Below are 20,110 nucleotides of genomic sequence, written 5' to 3' on the forward strand. Positions count from 1 at the left end.
GCCTTGCACACGTGCATTCTCTCACTTCCTCCTTCCCCACTATCAGACCTTGCAGAGTAAAGCTCTGCTCAAACCGACAAGCACTTGATGGAGATCCCAGCTTTCACCTCCTCACCGTTCCCTGGATTTCTCGGGGGTTTGGTGAGCACAGTTTTAATGTCCAGGATGACTCACCATCCCATTTTTCCCGCTCAGTCTGCCGGGGCAGGAATGCCCGTCCCTGGGCCGGGGCAGGAATGCCGGTCCCTTTCCGCGGGCGGGAATGCCCGTCCCTGGCCGGGGCAGGAATGCCCGTCCCTGGGCCGGGGCGGGAATGCCGGTCCCTGGGCCGGAGCGGGAATGCCGGTCCCTGGCCGGGGCAGGAATGCCGGTCCCTGGGCCGGGGCAGGAATGCCGGTCCCTGGGCCGGGGCGGGAATGCCGGTCCCTTTCCGCGGGCAGCGGCTGCCGGGGCTGAGCCTGCGGGGCTGCTGGAGCAGCCGCTCAACCAGAGCCACGCTCTTGGCAACCGGGCTCGGCCTGAGCCAGTTCCAGAGCCCAGCCTGCCTCCTGCCAGGCCCGTGCTCTGTGAGCCCCCGCAGCAGGTGCCGGTGTCCGGAGCACCGCCAGGAACGGAGCCGAGCCGCGCTCCGGCTGCGCGCTGAGTTCCGCACCCGGCACGGAACCCGGGGCTGGGAAACCGCGTCAGGGAAGGGAGATGTGGCAGCTTGTGTGCCCTGCCAGCCCTCCGTGCCGTGTGCCCCCTGCACGGATAGGGAAAGGTGAATTTTCTGTCTTTCCCACTTCCTTCCTTTTCTCTTCCCCAGTCATTTGGGCTGGACTCTGAAGCCTTCCCTTGGGCTGGACTCTGAAGCCTTCCCTGCATTGCGTGCCCTTTTCCAATGCCCGGTTCCATGATCTCGGGGGCTCTTGAGCTGACTTTACCGAGGGAGGACTGATGAGCCCAGCCCGAAGAGAGATTTCTGCTATCACTTAGAGGAGCTGCATCCCGGCTCCCCTCCCCCAGCCCCTTCAACACCACCCACACAGCAATCCATCAGCATCACCCTCGGAGCATCTGGGGGCAACATGTAATTAGGAATGATGCTGTCTGCCATTTATAGACACACTACTGCAAGGAAAGGCTGGTGCAAGTAATACCCAGCGACAGGCATACCTTAGAGCGTGCATCGAACGTTAATGGGGAAAAGAACGGAAAGGTGGAGGAAAGAGGAGAGAGGAGGATGAAAGCAGCAGTGTCCTCCCCACAGCTTTAAACCAAAGCAGTCATTAAAATATCCTCTCAGTGTGCCCGTGACATAGTTGTCTGATAAAAGTTTATTTGAAGAAATAAATCAATTCTGTAAAATAGGAACATCCTCTCTTGCTGGGGAAGTAGAGCTGCATTTGTTCTGTGATCCCTTTACTCAGATACAATCCAGCAGAAACTGTGCAGGCATCCACACGCTGCATTGCCTATGCACAGGACATCATGGGGCCCATGGTGCTTTTCTCTCAAAGTCTTTTACTGCAAGAGATCTTATTTGATGCTTACCTGACAGCTGATACTGAGTGTTTCATCTCAGGCACGCTTGCCCCTCAGTTTAGTATTGTTTCTTTTCAATTATTTCCTAGTTTGAATCTCCATCTTAATTTTTTTAAAACTATTTAAAAACTTGTTTGTGCTTGTCACGACACTGTAAGTATTTATTATGCAGGCTGTGTGTTCACTCTGGAGCATACATCAGCCTATTGTCACAGCAAAAAACAGCTGTTTGTGAGATGCTGTAACAATTCTGCCAACACTCAGTAACTAGCTTTGGATAAAGCAAAGTCAAACAAAAGGAGTGTGAACTATGACAAGCAATGTGTAGAGTGGTAATTCAGAAGGGCTGAAGGAGATGTGAAAAGTAATTAGCCAAATAAACAAAAACAGGGGACAAATTATTTAAGTGCATCATGACTTGGAATGAAGGAACGGAGGGAGTATGTGAGGACTGGGAAAATATTGGAGTGAGCTAAAGCTGAGATTCCTGCATTTGTCCCACAGAAAAAAAAATCATGTAGGAGATATGTGCATCACTGAATTTCAGTTAAAGAAATGAAAGGGGGAAAAAATAGAGACAGAGAAGAGGTGAAGGAAATCCAGAAGACAGTGACTGAACCACTATTTTGCTCAGTAGGAGAAAGGCAAGGAAGCAAAGGGACCAGCTGCCCACTTAGGGCACAGCAGCATGGCAACAGACCACAGCAAAGACCTGAGTTCTGTGCTTTTGGGCTATGACAAACGCTCTTCTAATGGAGAATTTTTTCAATTGGAGTATGAAGCCAGACCAATTCCCTCCATTGCTTTGTTTTGGACTTGGTTTGCTCATCTGCAGCAGGAGAACTGGTGGCAGCTAAACAGGATGGAATTTATATCAGGCTTAGGAATTGTACTTGCTGCCTACGGTCTCCCTGCAGAACAGCTTCAGATTACACCACACTTGTGTGAAGTTGCAGAGTTTTGTCATCCAACCATCCCACCAGTCCAGAGCACATCATGGGAGCTGCACCACTGTCATCTGACTGCCACATGCCCCAGCCCAGAACCTTCCCTCAGTGCACAGTCACCCTCTGATCAACAAAAGCTTTTGCCTGGCTGAGGGTTTCCAGGACCAGCTGCCCAGACAAGTAGGATGGCCTATCTGCACCATTAGCTAACTAACAACCATCTTTTATCTATTCTTCATGTGTTTATCACCACAGGATTCCAACACCGCCAGCACCACATTTCATTCATCTGCTATGGACTGGAATGAACATTCAGCTGAAGTTTTATTAACTTGCTGCTGGATTTTCACGACTTACCTTTCAGTTTTGTGGATTTTTGCAGTTCCTTCAATAGCTATTACTTCAGGTTTTCACACTATGATCCTGGTAGGCGACTAACTCTGTATAAAATATGTCTAGCTCTGTTCATTTAGACTGCTCACACTGAGAGGAAGGAAGAGGTATATCCTTCTTTCAAGATTCAAATAATATTCATTGAGATTACAGAAAATTACTTGTGGCCTCGGAGAAGAAGAAAAAAAATCCAGATTTTAGATTGCTTTTATAGTTCTGTGCGCTTCCTTGAGGTGTGCAATGGTGTAGCTCTGTCTATTTTCACACAGAAGGAATCCAGCTGAGAGCATGTTTTACTATAGCTCCAGATGATGTTCAAGGGGATGAAAAACTCATTTTTCTCAGGTGGTCAGAGAACAATTCCCAGTAAACTGACATTCTTTCCTCTCTAATCTGAATTCTGCAGAGGAATCCAAGTTGTTTGTAAGCCATTTGAAAGATGTTTCAGAAAAAAAAGGAGAGTCCTGGACTTTTTTACATTTTCAATTACTTTTCAATCTCTTAAGAACAGTCATTTAGGTCAGAGTAGTTAAACTGCTATAAAACAGCTGCTAAAGCAGCCTTCTATTGTAAATTAAATGGCAATTTTACCAAACATTCCCATTGCACGACTACATTAGAATAAACACAAATCTGGATTTTAAAAAACACTTAGGAGGGGGAGGGCTAGGCCTAAAGTAGTGATTCATGACCTTGTGATAATTCAAGTCCATGGCAAAAAATTTAACATATTTTCTTACTAGTAGGTCATGTCTGATATTTAAAAAACACAAAAATAAGGCGAGGTGGTCCAAGCTGCAGCTCCACACTTCAGAGGGAAAGCCAAGTTTCTGCTCTTGCTGTTGGTCAGGGTGATACATCACAGGCATAGCTATAGCTTCTGAAATGGCAGCTTCTTAAATCATTGTCATCAAAACAGGTCATTTGCTTCAGTTTTATTATCACAGGAATTATCCCAGGAAAATGAGTTATGGTCAGCTACACATTGATGGCACTGACGAACCAGCACGTGGCACTCATGGCAGTTTTCAGCTTCAAAGCATTATGAACATCACCCCTGGGACATCCTGAGGAGCTGGAAGTCCTCACTGGGCCAGAGCCAGCTGGGTAAGGTGGGTGCCCTGATGCCAAGAGGTCATGGGATGGAGGCAGGAGAGGAGTCTGTAATCTCTCAGCCCTGTAGCCATATGCTCTGGGAGTGGTACCTCTGTCCAAGGCTGGGTGACGTCTTGACCCATGCAATCAAGGACAGAGCAATTTCAGTTCCACCCACTAGCTGTGACAGCATACAAGCAGCACCAGCACAAGGCCCACTCTCCTTGAACCCTCTTCAGCCTCCCCTTGCCAAACTTCCCTGTCTCTTGCGTGCTCCAGGCCATTGTAGCCTTCATAGATAAGCTGGTACAGAACTTGCTCTGGAGTGACTGAAAGCAAGAAAGTTTCATATTGTTAAACTGCTTATAAATCGCTTAAATTATCCTCCTTTCCATTTCCATGAAATAAAAATGTCTGTATGAATCATGATCCAATGCTTGGCTGGCATGAGCAGCACTGCCACAGTGTCACTGAAGAAATCAGCTGTCCCCAGAGCAGGAGGCAGAGCCCTGTGACCAAACCTGGGGACAGCTACAGCAAGGAGGTGTTACCCTTAAAAGGAGATGGGGAACTTGAGGCCTCCTTAACATCCATTTCCCAAAGCAGGTAAGAGCTGTGACCCCTGCATGTTACTGATTCCTCCAACCTCCCTTTCCATCCCATGCTCTGCATGGCTGCAGGTTATGTTTCCAGCACAGAGCATGAGCCATTTCCCAGGTCTAGAAAGATTTTCCTACCATTCCCTCATTTGAAGCACTGCTGGAGAAGAAAGCAGGGAATTAATTTTCTTGCTTCTGCTTTGCTTCCAGTAAAAAGCAGAGCTGTTCAGAGCACAGGTGATGAAGATCTAGTGCCTGATTCTCACTGCAATGGAAATCAGATATATGCTGCTGGTCTGGATGGAAATTAGTACCATAAAGCTGGCATGAGTGAGCGAGCACAGGAGCTGCCCAGCAGCCCCTAAAGATGCTTTACAGAGGCAAGTCTTGTGAAAGCAGATGTAATTTTGATTACATTTTGGTTGACTATGCTTGCAAGTGCGTACATATGTTTATACAGGGAGGATTTACCTAAAGACCAGGGCAGACTACACATAGGTGCTGTTATTTCCAAATTTTACACATTACCTGAGTCACAAAATATTAACTGCACCCAACCCCGTGAACTCCCTTCCCTCTTTGTTCATATCCACTCTAGTATATCCATTATTTTTGATTCTCTGCTGATTTCCATTGTTGGGGCTTATTTTCTGTGACTTGAGAACCTGAAATTACACTATATATCTTTGTAGTTCATTGAACTAACCAGCATTTATTTTAATTTAGTAAGGAAACATTTGGCTGGGTGTGGCCAAATAAATACTGTGTCTAAACCAACACAAATATAGTTTGCACAAGGCTATAAACCTGTCTCAGAGCTCTAATGATATTGCAAGTCAATGAAGCTTCAGTGTTCTCATTAACATGATTCCATCAGACCTCTATGTTGCATATTATTAATTTTTAACAATAGATTGTAATATAATTTATAGCACTGTGGGGCAACAAAGGCTGGATCCTGATAGCAATCCAACCTTTTAGGCTGATAAGGGCTTTAACACTCACCTAATATTGAAAGGTGAATGTGTTTAGAGGGCATCAGACCAAATTATAAATAGGACAACAGGGATAAAACCCATCACTAGTCTGCATCAGTGACAACAAAACTTTCCTTGAGAGCAAAGGGCACAGATCTCATAATAAGATTATGACGAGTTCTCCTGCTAAATTTGACACAAACAAGTAATCAAAAGCTTGGTTTTAAATAAATACATTAAAACACTTTCCTCGCCTCTTGAAGTTTAATTTTTGTTACAAAAGGAATAAAATACAGAACAGCTAATGTTAATCTGGGTAGCTATAATTTAATTCAATTTGGAGTTGGAACAATCATATATTTATGAAGAAAAAGCAAGCCTTCTAAATCTCTGTGGAAATATGCTCAAGGGATGACATTAGCAGCCTTGCATTGTTCCTGTCCATGGCTTGCTGATGTGTGAGAGTGAACACAACCAGTTTGTGCCAGGGACAGCAGCTCCAGTCCCTCCGCACTCAGAGCTCGGGATGCGACCTCCGGGCAGGGGGGACACAGCCATGAACAAGGAGGAACCTCTCGTGAAAGGCAGTACAAAACCATTTCCTGCTTAAAAGGCATTCTCATCATCAAAATATGTGTTAGTGTTGCTTATACATATTTCCTAACTCAGTCTTTTGTGCTGTATCTAGAAATACAGTACAGCAGTAATAAGGTAATTAGTATTTTCACTAGCTAAATTACAGAGCTGGCTGCAGAATAAAGCACAGTAGCATCAATATTGTCAGTGAAGTATTATACAAAAATAACATCAATAGTTTTAGTATAGTCACAAGATCTAATAATTTCCTCTTTCTCTGTGATCCCTTTAAATTTTACCGGATGAGGAAACTCACAAGATCCACTGACTCTTAGTTCAACTCTAATTTTAAAAATCTAGGTAAATTTTTGTAGGTTCTTGAACAATATTTCTTTCTGAATATGGTATTAGTTATAAAGAACTTAAGTTCTGCTGCATCAATCTCTCATATGAATTTAATTTTCCCAGCACTTCTGTAAGTTAACAAAGGAGTAGAACAGATACTTCACAGATGAAGATGATGAATCATAGGGATTTGTAATAATTATCCAAGACCATAAAAGCAATCCTATGTCAGTGTGAGAAGTGGAACCACTGGCTTTGCAATCCAGTCCTGCTCCATATTTCCTTCCCCCGCCGGTCACCAAGGGAGATCTAAAATTCCAAAAACCAAGATACTGGAAACCAAGCAGCCATTAGGGAAGAAATTGAGGCAAGCATGCTTTCACAGATTCCTCACACGGTGAGACAATTGTCGGCCACCCCTTCATACCCAGAACTCAGAGGACTCCAATTTATAACAAAGTTGAAAGCATCCTCTGGTATTTTCCATGCTTAAAATTTCCCTTGAGCCAGGCTAGTTCACAACCCCCTAGACCAAATCAAGAACACTTGAAGATCTACTCACACTCCATCCACTTCCTAATTACAGTAACTTTATGCTTTACATCACAATATGAGGTTCATTTCCTCCACCAGTTCCATTCAATTCCTTCAACATTCTGTTCATTTGTTTGTTAAGATGCAGATCTCCAGCAGCTTGATCACTTCAGATGAGACAAAGCAATCCCTTGGTAAATCCCTCTGGACATGCAGAACATATTATACGCACAACAGTTGAACTCCTTGAATTTCCCCTTTTCAGATCCTCTAGGTTTCCAGTCATTCAGATAAAGAAAGGAGCTTTTGTAGGCCAGTTAATCCATCTGCTGAATGAAATATGGTACAAGTTCTACACATCCACAAGTTCTGTCAAGGCCCTGGTTTACTTCTGTAGATGTAATAATAACTGCAGTAATTCAGACAGAAATCATGGCTCAGGCTCCCAGAGAAGATCTTTAGAGACTTGAGTTGAAAAGTCCCAATGCCACAGTAAAAGGAACAGGCAAAATGATTTAAGGGCTTACATGTATTTCTGCCAAAGCACTCGCTTAATTATCTTTGTGTGTCTCAATAAGCCACCTCTGTGAGACGGACTCTTGCTGGAAATGCCTGTAATGTCCTAAGCTCCAAAGCAGGCACTGTTGAGTGGTAAGCTGAGAAAAACTTCCAAAGGCAGGGTAGGGGCCAAGCTGCAAAATGAGCCTGTTGTTCATCTTCTCTAGCACCACAGTCACACACTCGCATGAAAACAGCATTTGAACAAATTAAAATGCAAATCTACATTTTATTATATGAAATTGAGACAAATGATACACACTTGAAGACTGCCAGAGCAGCTATTACAAACATTAATATAGTTTTAGATGATGACTTAAACCAAATGAGAGGATGGAATAGAAACACTGAAGAAACACCTTTTGAAACACTACAGGAAAAAAGCAACTCTTGCCATAGTTCCATTAGTATTAGTATTTGTAAAATACAAATTAGCAATAATTCTGCTGTAAAGGGCTAGATCTCACTCGTGTAGATGTGTACCTCCAGGGAAGCCTCCAGCCACAAGGTGTTTGTGATGCAGAGAAGCAGCCTGCCAGCAAAGAACAACTGCTGGGCTCTCAAACTATGTGGGAGAGGACTTAGCACTGCCACAGCCTAATGGGATGTGGCATCGTCCAGGAATCCTGCAACAAGGGGCCAAACAGGCACTGGCCCAGGCCAGAGCTGCCCAGGGATGTAAAGATGTATTTGTGCTAGGTCTGATTTAGATTGTGCTCTACACAATCAGATCGCTTTGAAGGTTTGCCTTGTGCAATCATTTCCTTTGTCAGGAATCAGAAAAAGACTGTGAAAAGACTGTGAACAAATTGTTTAGGCATTGAAATTTAACCCTGTGGAATCCTTACAGTGTAGCACAGTGTGACACAGCAGGAGCACATTTGTCAGGGGACTGAAGCCTCTTTGCTCTCTCTGCACAAAACATATACATTAGCATTGTGTGGGGTGGGGGTGCTCCCGAGCACACGAGGGAGGGCGGCTGCCGTGGGGACACAGCTCCATCCATGCCTTTGCTGCCTCCCCTCTGCACCACTTCTGCTCTGCCAGGGAAGACAGGGGCTGCAGATCCTTCAAGACTGTCCTGAAGCCCTTCCACTGCATTTTGTTTCAGAGGTCGTACAAGATTTGATTTTTAAATATCCATAATGCACGTGAGAAAATTATTGAGTATTGATTTAAAATTATTGACTCTTAGCAACAATCTTGCTAAGAGTCTCAAAGTTTTTCCACAAGCATTAATAGTGCCAGAATATCCTAGCATTAATGTCAGAATATAAACACTAAAATCAAAAAGGCATTTGGTAGAAGCTAGTCAGTTCCAAGGCTTTTCACTTAGCTGTGGGCTAAGGAAAGAACCCATCTGCTGTGGATTCTATACCAACATTCATGACACCAGCAGTTTCTGTCTCAGTAAGGTACTGTGCATCCCCTGCAGAGTCTGAGAGCACCAAGTACCTCACAGCAGGAGCACAGTCCTCTGTAGAAATAAATTTCAACACAAGATAGCCCACCCATGTTTTTGTGAACTGTTGAAAAATATGCTGGCAAGAATAAAAAAAACAGTAATTTGGAATTTGGCAAAGAAAAGCCACCCTAAATAATTTCCAACTGCAATCAGTCTTTGCTCCTGCTTTACAAGTAATAGATGAGACTATCCTTTTATAAATCCATTCAGTTATATGTTTAAGAAAGTAGGTACGTTTCTCTCCAGTGGAGGTTTTCAAGTATTGTCTTTACTTGTGGCTGCCAGTATTTACATATCCCATTCCAGAAACACTGTTTAATAGTCTTCAGGAAAAATTTTTTAAAAACCAAACAAAAAAACCCCAAACTAAACTAAAATAAAACAGAAAAACAAACCAACAAACAAACAAACAAACAAAATCCCCCACAAAACAAAGGAACAAACTCTTCCCCCAAACTGCTGCAAATGAGAAAAAGAAAACTAGTTAGAACAAAAATGGTAAGTGACAGTTACATATTAGGGAAGATTAGAGGGTTGTTTGCTGTGTGATACACCAGAGGAGTAAACAGAACATAAAAATCTTTTCACTCTCCAGGAGAAGGTAAAATAGTTTCAGGATGTTCTTCAGATGGGAAAGAGCTCATACCTCTATGTCGATGTGATCTTGCAGCTTCAAGACTTAAGTTCCAAATGTGTTTTAACTTGACTCTTCAGCTATTTCAGCTCTTGAAGGATAAATCCCAAACCACCTTAGTCCCATCAGTCCAATCAGTGCCACCTAAGCATCCTCAGGTTTCCTGTGAATGTGCTCAGAACGTTGCTATCAGTGTTCCTGCAGCCAAACAAAGCTCCTCTCCTCTGAGCCACACCAATGTGCTGCTGACCCCTGCAAACCAAACCTCCCAGGGTCCTTCCCCTTGTGTCATGGAAGTTCTGCGTTCACTCTGTCCTTCTCAAGAGGAACAACCACACACAGACCAAACAGTGTATTGCCCCTTTCCTCCACAGCAAATCCTGCCTTAATTAGAAGGACTTTTGCAGAAGATGGATTATCTCCCAGGCCAGGATCACCACACTACCACATCATGAAGAATTCAGCCCTTGTATCATCTTCATCTCTGATTATTTCTTTGTTTAGCTGCTGCTAACATGTTTGGAGATGTAAAATCACAACACTTTACTTCCCCAAAGGTAGCAGTAGGACATATCTCAGTGCAGAAAGAATTTCATAATTAGAAAAGCACAGGGGTCAGCTTTTTCCCCCTCATCAAGCCTGGGAAGCTTTAAACAATATACAAAGGCAAAAGGAGAAAATGGTAATAGTGCTGAGAAGGCTAAAATTTGAATGAGATAACAAACTTTTCTTGTGGAAGGAAAAGGAAATTACTGATTCTGAAAAAGCTTCTGTGATAAATCATCACCCCTGCATGAAATTCCATTCATCTATGTGGCAATATCTGATAGTAATGTTAAAGTAAAACAAAAAGGAACAAAAACTTAGCAACAAACAAGTTTATAAAGAACAAAATATAGCTTGCTAGAATTGTTGAGCTTTTTCAGTAGTTCAAAAAGTAGAAAGAGATTTGAGAATCAAGCAAGGCTTTTAACAGCTGTATTTGTATTACAGTCATAAAGGCATAAATGTGAAATGTAGCTCTAATAAAACACTGAAGTTTATAAAACTGGTTGGTAATTTTCCACCCTTTCCAGGAGTATCTCAGAATATCCAGGGGAATAATACCTGAAAGAGAAGCATTTTGTTTGTGTGTTAGACTACAAGGCATGTTCTGTGCAAAGTAATGAAATGCTATGCATATTTCTACTGATCAGGAAAAAATCCTAGCATTAAACACTGGTCAAGGAATTCTACAGTTACTCCTCTACAACATTTTAACAATCTGCTTTTCAACTTCCATTATCATTTATACTTGGAAGTCAGGTTTTTTTAAAATATATTTAGCTTCTTTTAGGGCATGTAGGTAAGCAGCTACATTTTAGATAGGTTCAGCTGCCATAAGCATTGTCTTTACCAAAAAATGTAGGTGCTGGCCTCTTTTGAAATGATGGCCTTTAACAAAAAAGCATGATTTTACACAGAACTGTTGGCTGCAAATGACAATAGTCTGCTGCTGCTTGTCAGACATAAACACACTCCCCAAAGCTCACATGAAGTCTACATCCATGAGAGGGACACTGGTTCTGGAACCAAAAAAATTGTCACAGGGGCCTTTCCTCTCTAATGCCACTCAGGGATAGACACTGCCCAAGAGGTTTACATTAGAGTAGGACTCTATGGTCCCATTGCTGTCCTGCTGTCATTCAACCAGTTTTCCAAATGGACCAACTACATACATCCAATATGCAAGCATCAAAGCTGCATTTAGTTCTTGTTTTCCAGGTTAAGAGAATCTGAAATTTAATACTGTATTATTCTAAAAACATATATCTCAGTGTATTTCTAGCTTTGCAGGCATGTAAATTGCCACCTCTGAGCCCTGAAAGCCTCAACTATAAAGAGAGAGGAACACACTTCCATGTAATGTAGGCCTCAAATATACTCCAAAAAAACCCCAATGCTTTCCCTTTAAGGGAAATCTATTTACCTTGTTAATTTTCATTTTTCTGAATAATTTCTGCATAATTAAACTCTTTTTAAACCTCATATTAGTTCTGTGATTTGTAAAGCTAACTTTCCAATGCATTACTGTATTCAGTCTGCAAACAGCCTAAAATAACAGGTCTCCAGGACAAACCCAGAGCTGGATTCTATCACAGCTGCTGTGCCTCAGGCAGCACAACCAACATCAGGCAGAAGCACAGACAGGCAAGCAAGAGATGCTCAGAGGGGCCTTTTCCTTTATTACATCCCAGGCTAGATGAGTAACCTTTTTTCATTTACAGGGGGCAAAATAGCTATAACAAAGAAACATTATTAATATCCAGAAAAGCATAAACAAATTCCTCTTTCCCTCTGAAGTACTAGCTGCAGAATAAAATTTCTTTATGACTTTGCTTTTGCCCATTTGACAACCACTGGCTTTTCTTTGTAGAGACAAACAGGCCTTCATTTTGTGAGACTTAGTTTCTAGCTACTATTAGCTGAAGAACTCTGCTGCTGTAATTAAAATTGATGATGCAGATTTTCAGAGCCTGTAGAGGGAGTACATGAGTACAACATCCTTCTGATGTGTTGATGGAGTGAAGGACTGGTAAATGGATATCTAGAATCTAGGAGGGCATTTCTCTCATTATTACAATTTAGGATGGTGACATTTTGACTGTAAGCTATTTAATAGTGTTTCTGTATTCATTAAGGGCAAAGTTCAACTTGGTGCAGACAGCTGGTGTATGGTCCTTTTATACAACACTTAAGCCTTGTGATGAGGCTCAGGGAGGAAGGGCATCTGTGGGCAGACCAACTGTGCAGGAGAGCCCCTGGACCCTCTGTACATCAGAGGAAGTTTCAAAGGAACCTCTGAATACTCTAGTTCAGACACACTATTATGAAAGTCAAGAATGCAACCAAAGATTCACCAATACCTGTATTTTTGGAGCCTAAGTAATCCACAAACAAGTTACCAAAATAAATTTCCCACAGCCATTCATAAATATGAATGGTTGTACTGAAAACTCAGAGTCCATCTGGGCAGTGACTTTTCTTCACACTTTCCTGCAAGAGCCTGATTATTTGGGGTTTGTTGACAGACAAAGAAATTTGATTCCAAATACAAAAAGCTAAAGTATTCTAATGTATGTGTCCAGAGGTTGTGTTACTGCTGGGGCAATTAACCAAATGTTATGCTTTGGTTTTATTAAAACCAAAATTCACATAGGAGTTAAATTACTATTTTAAATCCTTCCTTTGTGTTGTTCCTGTGAAAAACATCTAACAATGTTACAAGTATGAATGCTTTAAATTTCATTTTCCCTACCTTACTATTTCCTCCGGGTAGCAATTGTTAATAGTGTTGATATATTCCTGAAGAAGTGACCCAGGTTCTGCTTTTATTTCTTGAACCTTTTTAAGTCCACCAGTTGTTACAAAGAGACGACGTGCTTTATTGTCATGTGGTAGCACCTACAGACAGAATAGTACATTTTAAAAAATTCTTTTGAATTAATCTGTATGCTACTAGGCTCAAATATTGCTTATTTATTTTTAATTCAGAGGACAGATAAAAAGGAAAATCAGAGAAACAACATCTGTAATGACTACTGTATTATAACACCCAACTGTATAGGGAAAAAAAACCCCAGAAACCAGCCCTTTATGATTACAACATAATTTATAATGTACTTTAATACATAACATATATAAAATAATGAATTTAATATTTATCCTTACATAAATAATATTTCTTGAATTATTCCTACAGAGACAATAAGATTGTGGAGAATAAATAGATAATCAAAACAAAACACTAACATGGAATAACAACAGCATCTGTTCCACTTAAACCAAGTTATTCAGGTCTTTTATGTCAATTCCCACAGTTTAATTGTAGAGCTGAATTTTATATCATTATAATGATCTAGTATAGATTAGTGCATGAAAACAATACTGAGAATTGTTGCAAGTGAACAATACAGCCTTGAAGCATTACATGCTACTATTAAATTCCTAGATATTAAAATCCTTTAACACACTGTGTAGCCATGGAAGCCTTTTACAAACACACACACAAAGCAAAAACGTGAAGTTTCTGCAGCCAAAGGGGATGAGAAGCAGGAATGATCAGACAATAACATTCTGTGCTCCCTGAGTGATGCCAGTATGCAGCTCTGTCCAGAGGACGGCAGCGAGGGAGGGAGGGAGGGAGGGATGAAGGAGGGAGGTGGGGGCTGGGCCAGGCGAGGGAGAATGACTGCATGTAGTCCATAGGCCCATAGGGCTGCAATATTATTAAAAAAAAAAAAATAGAAAAAGACAGAAAGATAATGCAAGATGTCAGCTGCATCTACAGCAAAACCAGATGCGTTTGAAACCAACTCTGAGAGTTACAGATTATGAGGGCAAAAACATTTTGTAAGCTTCCACACTGGTCAGACATTAAGCCATAAATTTGACTGTATTTCAGTGTAAAACAAGAGCCTCAAATGAGGAAGGAAATGCCCAAAAGGATGAAGAAAAAGAACAAAATTGCTTCCATGCATTCAGGCAAACAACCTTCATTTCTGTGGTTCCTCTAGGCTGTACAAAATCAACAGACAGGTAAAGAAAAAGCAGGAGAGCACAAAGACTTCTCTCTATTCTATGCTCCACAGAAGTGTCAGGAACAACTGTGATTTTTTCGTTGTAGGAACTGAACAGACGTCTGTTTTCACATCTCTCCCACAACAAGAACTGCCAAGGAGGAGCTAGCAAGGAGACAGGATATGGCCCTTTCCCTGCCTTCCTCCTCCACACTGTGACTTCCAGCCTGGATAAGACAGCAAAAAACTCTCTGAGAAGAGGCCCTAAAGAGAGAGCACCTCTGAGACACAGTCTCTTCCCCCAGTCCAACCTGAGACAGCACAGAACTGCACAAACTCTGAAAATGCTAATGCTAAAATACACAGTCCAGCACGAAAAACAAACAGCACCCCATTTTGAAGCACAGCTTGGAAATAAGGCTTTTACTGGGCCATAAATAAGCCCACAGAAGCAACAGACCACAGGTCTAAGAATAGGAAATTCCCAAGCTACGGTACAGGAGAGACAAATGCTTTTACTACAGAGAACTTAAAATTAAGAGTACACTTCAGAAGAGCCAATGCCAGACAAGTATAGTTTAATAACATATAGGCAAAGGAGAAAATTGAAACAAAACAAAATATCAGCTGGTATGAAGGGCACAAAACCATTTCAATAGCAAGCAATGTTCAAATATACACTGGATAACCAATTGCTACACACTTGGCTCATTAAGAGCTCCAGTCAGAACAGAGAAGCAAAAGGGACTGGATTCTGTGCAAATCTCCAGCCTTTGAACAGCCTTAGCAAGAAGACAGGAGAAATGAAACTGTGGCAATGTAATCAGGAATCTGCACTACCAACAGCAGTGCTTCCAGATCTGTCATAATCAGAACTGAGCATCAAGAGTGTTTTATCTGGTCATTTCCAGAAAGAGCATCTCACCCACAGAGCTTGTTATTCCTGCTAACAGGTTACACTGCAGAGTATTGCACAAAACATAGTCTGTAGTTGAACAGGATTCCCACCATGTGCTGACCATTACAGACACTGCAAGTCTCACAGTCAGTTACAGTTACTTACAAATTTTAAATATTTTCAATAAATTGTATCACTTTTACATGCTGCATTCAAATCAACAATGTATTTAACAACTCAGTTTCAAAATATTGAGAGGGATGAGAAAAGATTTGGAATTTTTACACTTATTTGAGACTGAAAATTAATCAGGATAAAAGGAGTGAAGTCTTTATATTATTATAAAATATCTGACTTAAGTCACTGCTGTACAGACAGCTTGTAGTTTATCTAAAACAGATGTGACTGGGATTTATGTGATACATTGGCTCAGCGAAAATATTTGCACTTGAGTTAATATTCCACTTAATCTCAAGAGGCAAGGAAGAAAAAAACACCTTGCTTATAAGAAACTGTTTGCCCAGTCTTAGGATGAATTATGGCAGATTCCAAATGAAACAGTATCCAGCTGTATAAGACAAAAGAACAGAATCCAAACTGCTTTGGAAGGGGATGCTTGAGGATCCTGATAAAACAATGACACCTTTAGAGTGGCTAAATGGGAAAAAATTAGCAGTTAACATATTACTCGCCAAGAAGAGCCTTTTCTTACCTTACTAAAATGGGAAAAAATTAGCAATTAACATATTACTCACCAAGAAGAGCCTTTTCTTACCTTACTAAACTGCCCAATAATATGCTTCATAATACTGGGAGGGGCCTCATGAAGCAGTGGTTCAAGTGCTGGAAGATACGTGCATTTCTGAAGAATGTTCTTTAAGGCTTTCTTAGTCTATTGAAATGCAAAATAAACTTTCTGTATTAAAATATCAACAAAAACAACAAGAATTCATATATATCACTGAAGTCTGATCAAAAAAGCAAATTGATCAGAATTTTCAGTGGGCAATTTCTGAATAGAAACTATGATATCTATCAGGTCACTTAATGAAGAATCAATTTTCTACTTAGATTTATTAAACCTCAAAACCTACAGTGCATCATATTATTATTATGTTATCTACAGTCAAAGTAATGGCAATTTTCCTTTGACTATAATGAAAGCTGGAGTAGACCCTTTAAGGTAAATTGAGGTACTCTAATATAATAAGAAAGTTAAATCAAAACATACTTTAAAAGATTGTATTTTAGAAGTGGCTTACTAGGACAGGCTGCTGGTCTGGGATAGCAAAGTGCAGTACGGTCCAGGCAGGGGGGGAAAGAGAGAGTGAAACAATTGTGCATTGGTGCATATTTCTGAAAACAAACTCATTGTTGACTGATACAAGCAGAAGTAACCTTCTTGGGCAGGATCACAGGTACAGCTAATTTTGCTTCAGTATTTTTGGGACTACTGGAAATTACTATATAAAAGGTACTTTACATGGAATGAGGTATTTTAGTGGAACATACAGAAGCATAGTGCAACATGGGAGATCATATTCTGTGCTATTGCAGTCTTACTGTTGCTCAGAAATACACTTTACTAAAATGCAACTCTACTGGCTCCCACACAAGGAAAGGCCCTAAATATGGGCAGTTGCATGTTTTAAAGAGCAGAGCCTTGATTAGCTGTTACAGTAATAATAAAAATGTAGGCAAAATTATTACGAGATCTGTAATATTTTCTACAAGAGCTTATACTTGCAAAAATGAATTCAATAATTAGAAATGAGTCACAAGAAATTACAGCAATATGGGTCTATGCAACTCTGATCTAAACTGGGAAAAAAATAAGGAATTAGCCTGTGGTGGCTGTAGCATATGATTTGGTATATACCACATGCACATGCATTAGGACCAGCCAGTCCCCTAATAAGTGACACAGCACCCAGGAAAGCTGTGACTTGGTGAGTCAATAAATGCACATAATTTAGTCGTTTTTAAGCACTTAAACCTCTTGATTACAATTAAAATACCATAGTGCAAATACTACAAATCTACTTGCTTTTGTTCTTAGATCTTCTGAGCTGCGTGGGTCCACAAAGATATCGAGCAGCGTGGGCAGCACGTTTGCCACTGCCACATGACGAGCGTGCTCGGTAGTGTGCCTCCCAATCTGTCCCAAGGCCCAGGCAGCTGCTGCCTTAATATGATCTTCATGTTCTTCTACCAGGCAGAGACACAGTGGTGGTATTCCCTGCAGCATTAATCAAAAGTACAACCTTTACAAATGTAGACCAGGGAATGACAATGCGAAACAGATACAGATAGTTAGAAAATTATTCTCTATTTACACTCTTCTAAAAAAAGGCTGTAAGAGAATGCATGCTAGTGGTGTCATATTTTTACAGCATTATGATTAGTGAGAATTTTTAATAAATATTAATAAATATGGGTAAAAATAAACAGATTCAACATTCTAAGTCAGAGAGCGGTTTGAACAAACATGCAAATTTAAGGTATAAAAAGAATACACAACATAATTCAGGCTGTACTGAGTAAAGGTGGCAGTTTTTCTCAGACTGAAAAGAAAATAATCTGAGTGCTTATGATTCTGTGAAATCAGTTTAAGACCAGAAGGGCCCAATCACTGAGTCTTTCTTTTTTTACTTTCCACAGCACTAAATTTTAACTTATCAACATCTTCTTGAGTCCAGTAGTTAATGTTTGACTCACCCAATCACTTCAAGAAGGGCTTCAGCTTTTGATTTGCAGACATCAAGAGGTGAAGATCTCACATCCAGCTAAAGTTGTTCTGGTTCAGGGTCTTTATACTTTCTCCACAACTACCTAGTAGCTGGTATTTTATGCCAAAACACTCCAACAGGAAACATTTCATGCTACTTTAGGTAATGCAAGGCTACTAAACCTCTATCCAAAAAAAACCTTTTTCTCCATCTCATGAATCCTTCTCTACTCTTTTCTTTACAGTTTTCTGCTTTGTTGTTTTGGATTTTTTCCCCAAGATACTTTTCAAATACAGACAGTAGAACTATATATATTACTAAAACAAATAGATTAACTTTTCCAACAATGCTTCATCTTCTACTCTTTCATACCACAAAGGACTAAATTGTGGGGGGTTTTGCCACTGCCTTATAGCAGAAGACCACAATGTAGTGTTTGTCCAGTATGATCCCAAAAATCATTGTTCAAAATCCATCCTTTCCAGGCTAGAGTACTATGGAATGGAACTATCCCTTTACATCATAACAGCATCAGTGTCTAACTGCATATGGTTATGCCACAGTGCATTTCTTTCAAATGGTTCCAGTTTACCAAGCCCCATCCTCAGCACTATGTACCACTCCACAATTTAATTTTCCCTGAAGCAGTTTTTGGGGTTTTTTAAAATGGGTTTTGGGTTTATTGAAGTTTATTATTATTTCTTTTGTAGATCATTCATTAACACATTTAAGTTCATCAAAGTTTGCCCAGATCCCTCTCACTGAGGGAGATGCCCAGAACTGCCCAGAACTCTCACAGCAGTTCCATTCAGTTATGATAGGAATCATTATTATTCTTCAAAAATCTAATTTAGGGGCTTCCTCCAGCACTTAATCCTGGTTTCATCCCATTTAATTTCAAGTACTCAAAAGCAGGAGCATATTTGCTCTAGGCATCACTAAAAGTGGAGAGACACATCCAGAGAAGAGCCTCCAGAGATGGCAAAGAAAAAAGCATCTATTTCTTTAGTTTTAAAATACAGAAGAGCATTTTTTGATCACTCCTACTTTCCCTGCATACTATGTAGTGTTGTAGCAACTTCCATTTTTCAACTTGCATTTCTACTAGAAGACATTTCTGTTCCTTTATTTATATTGTTTTGTTGCTCCACTCACACATACATTTTAAATGACTGACATAGTATGAAAATGGGTCCAAAATGTTAGTGAAATTGTTTCCTTCCTTCTGTCATTAGTTAGCATTTTTCACATCAGACTACTAAGCCAGGCACTGATTTCACCTATTACAAACATTGCAAATTCTCTCTCTTCTATATCATTGCCCAGCAGAATTTATTTAAACCTGAAAACGTATAACTTTACTCATTTGAAATGTCACTTGCAGAACTGAATCAAACCACATTACATAAGAAACTGAGGTCTTTTCAAGTCTGAAGATGGCTGCTGCAAGATACTTCAGCAGCACTAGCAGAGCCATGCTTGTACAATGAAGAACACACCTTTAAACAGAGGTGTTCCAATGGAGCTTTCAATGCAGCCACAAATACACATTTTAAGAGGAAGCAGACTGCAGAAATTCAGTCACTTATTTTCTGTACCCATGCAATTGCAACCCAGCAAAATCACACACTGCAATACCAACTAATCCACAATGTTCTGTAAAAGGTTCAACACCATAAAGGCACCCTTTTATCAGGTTGACACAGAATTTCAGTCACAGAAAGCAGCAATAGTAGGAGAAAGTGCATTCATGGAGAGCAAGTATATAATCCTGTCACAAAATACATTCTCTGCCTATGTTAATTTGTACCTGTACCAAAGAATACTGCAGAAGAACTACAGGAAGACAACAAAGTGATAGCTAACCTTGGAGACAATCACTGCCATTGACAGGTTCTCCGAGTGAGCTGCCACATAGCCGAGTGTCATGATGCCAGGCAGCCTGACAGTCCCTCTGCTGCTGCCAATACAATCAATCACTGCAGCAACTCCACCTGAATTTACTATAATCTGGGAAAGCTGAAAAGATAAACAGAACAGATTAGAGACTCTGAAGTATCAACAGGCATAAAGAACCCATCAGAGAAGCCTTTTAATGTATTGCTCCTGTTTTACGAAATACAAGTATCATGTGTATCATGCAGACTGTTGGGAACTAAGTGCAGCATCAAGTTTTCAGGAATGAGGCTGATTTGCTGCTGTGTTTTTGATTGACTTTACTGCAAGGAAATCAGGGTTCTGAATCCTTGAAGATGCACCTAATGAGCCAGATACTGT

The 20,110-nt window shown here is 40.7% G+C and overlaps 1 protein-coding gene across 1 annotated transcript in view; it reads right to left on the bottom strand.

The window, feature by feature from the left end:
- Nucleotides 1-7,757: 7,757 nt before the first annotated feature.
- Nucleotides 7,758-20,110, bottom strand: part of SPAG6 (sperm associated antigen 6) — a 36,802-nt gene continuing 24,449 nt past the window's right edge. The window contains exons 7-11 of the mRNA XM_074535031.1: nucleotides 19,700-19,852; nucleotides 17,152-17,343; nucleotides 15,880-15,996; nucleotides 12,946-13,091; nucleotides 7,758-10,754 (exon numbers count right to left, since the gene is read on the bottom strand). Coding sequence (XP_074391132.1) covers nucleotides 10,688-10,754; nucleotides 12,946-13,091; nucleotides 15,880-15,996; nucleotides 17,152-17,343; nucleotides 19,700-19,852 — 675 coding nt within the window. The 3' untranslated portion in view covers nucleotides 7,758-10,687. The remainder of the gene's footprint in view (nucleotides 10,755-12,945; nucleotides 13,092-15,879; nucleotides 15,997-17,151; nucleotides 17,344-19,699; nucleotides 19,853-20,110) is intronic.

This window comes from Zonotrichia albicollis, chromosome 1, assembly GCF_047830755.1.
Source record: "Zonotrichia albicollis isolate bZonAlb1 chromosome 1, bZonAlb1.hap1, whole genome shotgun sequence".
In the NCBI taxonomy this organism is placed as follows: Eukaryota; Metazoa; Chordata; class Aves; order Passeriformes; family Passerellidae; genus Zonotrichia; species Zonotrichia albicollis.